Here is an 8,748-nt window from a genome sequence, read left to right as displayed (position 1 = left end):
GACGCACGTTATGGAGGTGATCACGTCCTTGTTGCGGAGCATGACGAGGTTCTGCACGAGGGACTTGCGCGTGTCGGGCGAGAGCGTGCCGTAGCTCTCGCGGAGGAGCGCGGCGAGGTGGGTGGGGAAGTCGGCGGTCTCCTTCGGGTAGCACTGCGCGACCTGCGCCGAGCACCGTCGGATGGGGTTTTCTACGTACACGTGAGACGACAACGACGCACCTGCGCGATGAAGGCGACGAGCTCGCGGAAATGCTGCGCCTGCTCGTCAGGGTTGATGTGGAAGATCTGGCGGATGCTGTTGTAGTGGTTCCATTGCTGCAGGAACTCCTCCTTGTACGCCGCGGGGTCGCGCTTGATGAGGTTCTGCAGTTGCGGCAGGTTCGAGGTGAGCAGCACGCCGCGCCCCATGTTGGACGTGAGGAGCGAAATTTAACCTGGAGGAGTGGCTGCAATTGGCAGGTGCCCCGCGCGAGTTGCCGCCAGGGACGAAGCCTTTGGACAATAAGACCAAACATATGCGGAGCGCCGAACACCCAGCGCCTCCACCGAACTTCGGCATACAAATAATGTGATATCTGCAGTTGATATTTAAAAAGTCCGGCTGGCGTCGCGCATCCCAGAGACTCAATCAAGACCCCTTCAACTGTCCACCACACATATCCGATCTTCCTTTCTGCAAGCGTGCCACAGGATGTCGGGGCAATACTGGACTGGAAGAACTCATGCTAGCTCAATGCGATGCTCTCCATAGCATTCAATAATACCGCTGAAATGCCGGATTGTTTCTGCACGTGGATTGTGGTGAGCACTCCGGATGTCCTCGTGCAGTAATCCCGTTCGAGCAACGTAGGTTCTATCGTGGCCCAGCGAGCGGGTTTTCTGGATCCAAATTATGCGCGAGGGGTGCGCCAATGGGCCGAATGTGCTGTGCAATGGTCTCACCGCATGCTCGTGCCGCATATCAGTCTCTCTCTCATGAGATCCATCCTAGCCGCTTCATCCTCGAGTCCTCAAGGAAGCGCCATTTGGTTGAGCCCGAATGTATTGTTCACCCCATGTCAACGCCTGCCACAAACTCGTCCCCCCCTGCACCAAGAGGGGTACACATTGCCGTTACAATCTTCTCATTACTGATGACTGCGGGTGTCCGAACATGGACGAGGACACAGATATCAAACAGTGACACGTTTCGCATCCCGCACGGCCCTATGGTATGTAATGGCAAACTCTCGTGTATGTGCTCGTAGCTTGGCAGATTACGCCCATGCAGCTGTTGTTTTTCTTGCATTGTCCATTGGGGTGATGGCTAGACCGAGAGCCAATCCTGAGGTATTCTACCCAGAGCAGTTCGAGAATATGGAGACTGTCGAGAAGGATCCACGCTTTCGTTTTTGCTGGTGCGGTACGTCGCGTTGTTTGGTCAGTTACCCAGCATCGATAGATCTTTCTAGCGAACTTCTGATCTGTGCACAAGCTCCAGCCTATTATGCTTCCCTATATAAACTGGTGGCCATGATACTGGTATTGTCGTCAATTCAATGCTCAGAGATCCAGATATCTATCTCAACTGACACACTCTACCCTGAGCATTTGAAAACATGGATGCAATCGAGAGTGCATTGAAGGACCTCAACAAGTCAATTTTTGGCTTTGGCCGACAGTATATCACATCATCGATATTAGGCCATTGGACGCATTGATAACTCTTGGTAGTGACATCCTCTGAGAACATTTGGCTGGATAACGTCGGTATTATACGTCGGGGAAACCAGTGAGACACTCATTCCCAAACATGCATTCACATCGGGGGCTTCCAGTTCAAATGTCTCGTTTGCCGAGACTTGATCATTTGATGAGTACGAATGACGGTATCAGTCATTTGTTCGCGGGCAATTTCTCAAGCCAGGGGAGATCGCATGTACTCAACGTAAGGATTGCAATACAATGCTACAACGTCGGATAATGTTGCTCATTCCGCGAAAGGTTCACCCCTTGAAAGGATCTATACATCCACACACAATACAACACGACGGGAGACTCTGGGATAAGTGAGGCATAGACAACGTGATCGATAATATACCAGTCATAACAGCGAGAGCATTGTCAAAACAACAGGTAGGACGAACCGTATCACGTTCTCTGTCGACCATGAATACATAATTCAGGCAGCCGTCGACGTAAGTCAACAACCAAAAGCTTTTAGCGTAGGGGTATAATTCATCATGTTGCAGCGGCAGGCGCGGGAATGGTCTCTGCAACTGCTGTTTTCTCGCTGCTTTCTGGGGCAGTGGCTGAGGGTGTCCTCCCCCGGCCTCGACCCCTGCCTCCTCCGCGCACAGCCCCTCGTATGCCGATTGATTGACGTGGTCCCTTACTTGCATCGTCGCTCTGCTCGGCATTTTTAGCCGGTTTCCATTCACGATTTGACTTTCCAGAGTCCCATTCTCTGCTTTGCATCTGGGGTAAAGCTGTTTAGAAGGTGCTAAAACTAGATAAATGCTACCTACCTTTTCCATCTTGTTGCGGGCGTTCTGTTCGCGAGTTCGATCAATGTTCTCCTGTACTTTCTTGTTCCTCGCTGCCTTCATACGCTCAACCTGTTGTGTCTTCTTGAATGCCTCTTCGTCTGCTTGTACATCCTAGATCGCATTTGAGCAAATGAACAAGGCATACAATATGAAGTCAGCGTACAATGCGTCTCTGTTTGATCTTCTCATTTTGTTCCCTTATCCGCGTCATGCGTTCCGCCAGCTCCTCGTCGCTTGGCTTGTCCTGGGGCCAATGTAATTCCCTTCAGCGGATTTCGAGGACAACAGGAGCGTTACACACTCGTTGGCCACCGGTCTTGAATCGGTCGACGTTCACATATGGTTTCTTCTTCTCCTTTGCCTCGGACCTCTTACCCTCGGACACTGGTGACCTTGCTTCCTCATCCGGCGGCGCCTCATCCACACCCTCTGCAGACTTTGAGGCACTCGCGTCTTCGGCTGACAGCGCTGTACTAGCGTCGTCCGCGGCAGCTTCTGGAGAACCAGACGACTCCGGATCGTCCTTGATCTTGAGAGCATCCAAGTCCAGACCGAGAGAATTCGAAGCGGAGTCAGCAGAGCTGTCCATGGTGGGCGGTGTAGACGAGTTGGAATGAGAGGTGTTGGCGAGAGGTGTCGAGGCGCGAGCCACGGTCGCGACGCGCCTGCGCCGAGATCGGAGACTCGGTGGAAGTTGCCGACGTGTGATCTCATCCCATTGAAGGGCGCGCGATTTTGAAGTAACAACAGACTCTCATCGATCGTATATAACGCGGGCTCGCACTCGTCTCTCCCCAGCACCTCTCTGCCATTGCCCACCATGTCTCTCGCAAACAAACTCTCCATCACAGACCTCGACCTCAAGGGCAAACGCGTCCTCATCCGCGTCGACTTCAATGTCCCCATGCAGGATGGCAAGGTCACCAATCCCGCTGTAAGTCCGATTGTCTGACACAATCGTACATCGCCGCTCACGCTGGGAATCAGCGTATTGTTGCAGCTCTCCCCACCGTGAAGTATGCCTTGGACAATGGTATGTTAGGCTGAAACGCATAGGGTCATCCCGACTAACGCCGAATACAGGTGCCTCCAAGGTCATCTTAATGTCTCACCTTGGCCGTCCGAATGGCCAAGTCGTTCCCAAATACTCTCTCGAACCGGTCGCGGCAGAGGCTGAGAAACACCTCGGCAAGCCGATCATTTTCGTGCACGAATCTGTTGGCCCCGATGTCGAAAAGACCATCAATGAGGCTGCTCCAGGCTCCGTCATTCTTCTCGAAAACCTGCGGTTCCACCTGGAGGAGGAGGGATCAGCCAAAGACAAGGACGGAAAGAAGACCAAGGCAGACCCTGCCAAGGTAAACGAGTTCCGAGAGGGCTTGACCAAGCTTGGAGATGTCTACGTCAACGACGCCTTTGGAACTGCTCACCGTGCACATTCTAGTATGGTCGGCGTTAAGCTGCCTCAGCGCGCTGCCGGCTTCCTCATGAAGAAGGAGCTTGACTACTTCGCCAAGGCCCTCGAGAGCCCCGAACGTCCGTTCCTCGCGATCCTTGGTGGTGCCAAGGTTTCGGACAAGATCCAGCTGATTGAGAACATGCTGGACAAGGTGAGCAGATCAAAAGCATCACGAAACTGGGTCCCCGAGACTCATCGCTCATGAAGGTAAACTCGCTGATCATCTGTGGTGGAATGGCCTTCACTTTCAAGAAGACTCTCGATAACGTATCGGTATGTGCCCCACGTAAACAGTCCCCTCTTGTGTGCTAATATTGTCAAACATAAAGATTGGCAACTCGCTTTTCGATGCCGCTGGCGCGGAAAAGGTTGCAAGCCTTGTGGAGAAAGCAAAGGCGAACAACATCAAAGTTGTCTTCCCGATAGACTTCATCACCGCAGATAAGTTTGACAAGAATGCAACTGTGAGCGCGCCTGATAACGTATTATTACCTGGAGCTGAGCTACCACCTAGACCGGAACTGCCGATGACACGAACGGCATTCCGGAGGGCTGGATGGGTCTTGATTCTGGCCCCAAGAGCCGGGAATTGTTCAAGGCCACTGTTTTGGAGGCCAAGACGATCCTCTGGAATGGGTTAGCGGAATGTTGTTGGTTCGCTGAAGACCTACTGACCGGTACACATACAGCCCACCAGGTGTGTTTGAATTCCCAGCCTTTGCCGAAGGTTCCAAGGCGCTTCTCGATGCAACAATCGAGGCTGTCCAGAAAGGTGCCACTGTCATCATCGGTGGAGGTGACACTGCGACGGTAGCTGCTCAGTATGATGCTGAGGACAAGCTGAGCCACGTCAGCACAGGTGGTGGCGCCAGTCTCGAGCTGCTTGAGGGAAAGGTAGGGTGGCTGCTTGCCTGGGTATATTCTCTTGTTGACGACGGTCCTGCGATATTCAGACCCTGCCCGGTGTTGCGGAGCTCAGCCAGAAGTAAACTCGAAGGAAGGTTGCGCGAGTGTACGAGAAGAATTAAATTAGCAAGTATTGCCTGTAGCGACGAACGAGCATCTAGACAGTCCCGGGCCGTTTGTAATGTAGATTTTGCCTCAAAGCTATCATGAAGCGGACGAAAGCATCCCTATGAGGTAGGACTCATGGCCTACTTATGCCTTCATCTAACGGCACGGATTTGCGAAGCGCAACAGAGCGCAACATCTCAGATGAATTTCAAATGGCCTTGTGAGGGAGTCGGATCTGCACGTGATCGAGGGAGCCGTATGACGGATCTTTGGTTGTGAGATGGCGGGAAGGCTCCCCTACCGTGAGACTGGCAGCCTGCAGCGGTCGTTCGACAATACGGTACATCTAGGTATTACTTCAGAGAACCGAAAGATGGCTCGAGCTCGTCGCCGCTCTGGTAGGTCCACTCAGAAATCCCCTGAGGAGTCAGGGGGTGTAGACGACTCTGCTGCGCCGTCCAAGCAGGAGGGTGACGCCCAGCCCAACGCGCAGGACGATAACACCTGTCCTGCATGCAATCCGGAGGGTACTGAAGAGTGGGCTGCGGCGGACAAGGAGAGCTGGGTCCGCTGTGATGCATGCAAGACGTGGTACCATTGGCGCTGCACCGGAGACGGTGGCGACTTGGACGCGGTCGATAAGTGGTCAGCGCGATTCGTGCATTTTGCCGCTCCAGAGCAGCAGCTGATGCCGTTGCCTTTTGTTCCTCTCCATTGTGCCACTTCCCTCGCACCAGGTTCTGTAAGCCATGCACAGCGCAAGACTCGTCCCGCGTTATTACCATGAAGCCGCCTGCGCGCAAATCCGCTCGGAAACGTACACAACGCGACTACGCCGGCTTACACAACTCCGGAGCAGAGGCAGATCCGGACAGGTGGTTGCGCATGCTGGAAGGAAAGGATTTCGAGCCTGACCCGTTCAAACGGATGAACGGGGACGAGGTGAGTTTGGAGTGGTTGGATACCGATGAGACAGCGATGCGGGAACCTATCGTCATCGAAAGCTCTGAAGGGCTCGGTATGAAGATGCCCTCGAAGGATCTCACTGTTGAGGACGTGGCAGAGATCATAGGAGAGAGCACTCCCGTGGAGGTTATCGGTACGCCAGTTTCACAGTATATAGGCTGAACATCGGCTGTATGACTTTTGTAGATGTCGCCACTCAGTCAAATCTCCCTGGGTGGACTTTGGGCAAGTGGGCAGAGTACTATGGCCTTGACGCTTCTGCGAGGGACAAAATTCGGAACGTTATATCGCTTGAGATCTCCGGTACAGAACTGGCCGACAACGTCTTGCCACCAAGATTGGTCCGGGAGCTAGATTGGGTAGAGAAGTATTGGCCTAATACCAAGAAAGGCAGAGGACATGCCTATCCCAAAGTACAGCTATACTGTCTTATGGGTGTGGCCGGTGCTTGGACTGTGAGTCTCTACTTGTATCTTAGACTGCCGATGTTCTTACCAGCGGCGGCGTCAGGATTGGCACATCGATTTTGCGGGATCCTCCGTCTATTATCATATTTTACACGGCTCAAAAGTACGACTGTTCCCATTTTCCTCGTGCTTACACAAGCGCTGATGTCATATATTAGGTGTTCTATTTTATTCGCCCCACTCCAGCCAACCTGGCTGCCTATGAGCGATGGTCTGGCACTGAGATGCAGAATCATTCCTGGCTGGGTGACATGGTTGACGAAGTATTCAAGGTTGAGTTGCATGACGGCAACACCATGATTATCCCTACTGGCTGGATACATGCTGTTGTAAGTTGGCCACCTCACTCACTTGTCCGTTACATTCATACCTTCTGAAAATTACTTCCAGTACACCCCGGTTGATACCTTGGTTTTTGGAGGAAATTTCCTGCATTCGTACAATGTGTCCACACGTGAGCAAAATTTAAAGCAACAAAGGCGTGGTATTGATTTTTGGTATCCATTCAGAGCTGAAAGTACGTGATATTGAGATTGCCACGCATGTACCAAAGAAATTCCGATTTCCATTCTTTGTTCGGTCAGTACGATTCAACATCTGCAGGACGTTGTTGACATGGCTACTAGGCTTTGCTGGTATGCTGGTGAGAAGTACCTCCGTGATCTGAAAGCTAAAGAAGAGTTTGCGCCGCGTGTGCTCGATTCCGTCGAAGCTCTGGCCGAGTTCCTTGTGTCTGAAGCACGGACTATGGAGCGCGGGACCGAGCAGGCCAAGAAGGAAGCTAAAGAGCAAGTACCTGGCGATCGTGTCAAGGACGCACCCGCTTTGGCACGTGAGCTGCGCTGGAGAGCCCGCTTAGCGGCTGGATATCCCAGCGACGATGAAGGACGCAATAAGCGGAAGAAGAATGGCGCTACCGAATCAGCTAATGGAATTAGCAAACGAAAGCGCTCTCTTGCGGACGCTGACGAAGACAGCACAGGGCCATTCCGAAACTTTAGGCGCAGACTGTGGGAGAGGGTGTCCGAAATCCCCTCAGAAAAGGAGAGCCGAGTCTTGAAGCTGCCTCGGCCCAACGATGCAGGAGGTGATTGGAAGGATCAATGGGTGCTGTGGAAGGAAGAGATGGACAGTGCGGAGGGTGGAGATGAAGTGTTCGTGGACCGACGGCGCGATGTAATTGTCAAGGTGCGGAGGACAGAGAAGGGTGTTGAGCGGCAGAGAGTGGAGAGGGTGCTCGAAGACTGGATCTGGAACGCGGACCCTGTGTCGCCAGCTTCGACTGCAGTTCTGAAAGAAGAGCATGGTGTGCCTGCTTCTGAAATCCAAGGCCAGGAGGTAACGCCCCAAGCCAGTAACAACTCGGATGCGAAGAAGTCCAAGCCTGAAGAAGCGGTGAAGATGGAGATCGACGGTGCGGGTGTTGAGAGTAGTGTACTTGCGGCAGGTGTCGCTGCGGCCGCTGCGTAATGAACTAATAGTATTAGCTATTGTTATTGACTACAGTATGAGTATGTATGTATTTTGCCATACAAGCTCGAGGATTTTCATGTGAGCGGCATGGTCGTCGGCGCTACGTGAGATAAGGCTGATCGCACGCCAGTGATCAGCAACTTTCTTTCCTCGCCGGCAGGTACGCTCGTCCTTGAAGCAGCCCCTCCAGCATACCCAGCACATCTCTATACCTCTTGGAGAAGCCATCTTCGGTAAATCGTCTACTCGTGCTGCCAAACTCATGTCCGACGTGCAAGACCACCAAACACTGCCAGATCCCCGGCAGGCTCGTCGTCAGGGTGTGCTCCCACCGCCCGACCAGCATCGCATGCCCATCCATCGCCACACCCAGGACGATTTTGCTTATTCTGAGGACTATCTTCCGCCTCCTAATGGTGAGCTTGCCGCGTCGTCTCTCCGACTAGCTGTGCCAACCCTAACAACCCTTCACGCTCGCCCGACGGCCTTCACCTGTCACAGCAGCGAATGCGCTCATGTGCCACCAAAACTATTCCGTTCCATCTTTCCCATCGCACCCACACCCCGACGACCAGCAAGACTCATACCCGCCCATGCCTCCTCCCTACGAAGCTACCGAAATGTTCGACAACTTCAGCAACATGCAGATAAGCGACCCTTCCCGAGGACCAGGTCCACAGGCGAGCAACTATGGTGATCCTATTCCCAGAGCGGGAACATCCATGTCTATGCACTCTGTTGCATCCGTCCCACATCCACAGCGAATGCCCCAGCGTCCCGGACTGCCTGTATCACCCGACCAGGGTTTTCGACGCATGCCTCCTGGCCGTCCTAACGAC

At 53.2% G+C, this 8,748-nt stretch overlaps 4 protein-coding genes across 4 annotated transcripts; 3 read left to right on the top strand and 1 right to left on the bottom strand.

Moving 5' to 3' along the window:
* Nucleotides 1-2,222: 2,222 nt before the first annotated feature.
* FIBRA_02179 (uncharacterized protein) lies at nt 2,223-3,119 on the bottom strand (the record flags this gene model as incomplete). Its single annotated transcript, XM_012324045.1, has 4 exons — nt 2,223-2,459; nt 2,510-2,641; nt 2,694-2,774; nt 2,832-3,119. The coding sequence occupies 4 exons, from the start codon at nt 3,117-3,119 to the stop codon at nt 2,223-2,225; spliced, it is 738 nt and encodes a 245-aa protein (XP_012179435.1).
* A 231-nt stretch (nt 3,120-3,350) lies between these two features.
* Nucleotides 3,351-4,978, top strand: FIBRA_02178 (uncharacterized protein; the record flags this gene model as incomplete). Its single annotated transcript, XM_012324044.1, has 8 exons — nt 3,351-3,464; nt 3,518-3,563; nt 3,614-4,140; nt 4,197-4,262; nt 4,319-4,453; nt 4,504-4,625; nt 4,679-4,883; nt 4,943-4,978. 8 exons carry the CDS (start codon nt 3,351-3,353, stop codon nt 4,976-4,978), a joined length of 1,251 nt encoding a protein of 416 aa, XP_012179434.1.
* A 398-nt stretch (nt 4,979-5,376) lies between these two features.
* Nucleotides 5,377-7,906, top strand: FIBRA_02177 (uncharacterized protein; the record flags this gene model as incomplete). The annotated part of the gene is made up of 8 exons (XM_012324043.1): nt 5,377-5,745; nt 5,793-6,102; nt 6,156-6,424; nt 6,480-6,539; nt 6,595-6,765; nt 6,827-6,890; nt 6,946-7,015; nt 7,063-7,906. 8 exons carry the CDS (start codon nt 5,377-5,379, stop codon nt 7,904-7,906), a joined length of 2,157 nt encoding a protein of 718 aa, XP_012179433.1.
* Nucleotides 7,907-8,171: 265 nt separating this feature from the next.
* Nucleotides 8,172-8,744, top strand: FIBRA_02176 (uncharacterized protein; the record flags this gene model as incomplete). The annotated part of the gene is made up of 3 exons (XM_012324042.1): nt 8,172-8,325; nt 8,414-8,602; nt 8,671-8,744. The coding sequence occupies 3 exons, from the start codon at nt 8,172-8,174 to the stop codon at nt 8,742-8,744; spliced, it is 417 nt and encodes a 138-aa protein (XP_012179432.1).
* Nucleotides 8,745-8,748: the final 4 nt, after the last annotated feature.

This window comes from Fibroporia radiculosa, assembly GCF_000313525.1.
Source record: "Fibroporia radiculosa TFFH 294 genomic supercontigs, scaffold1090, whole genome shotgun sequence".
In the NCBI taxonomy this organism is placed as follows: domain Eukaryota; kingdom Fungi; phylum Basidiomycota; class Agaricomycetes; order Polyporales; family Fibroporiaceae; genus Fibroporia; species Fibroporia radiculosa.
Note: the sequence above shows the minus strand (reverse complement) of the source record. Positions and strands in the feature narration are given on the sequence as shown.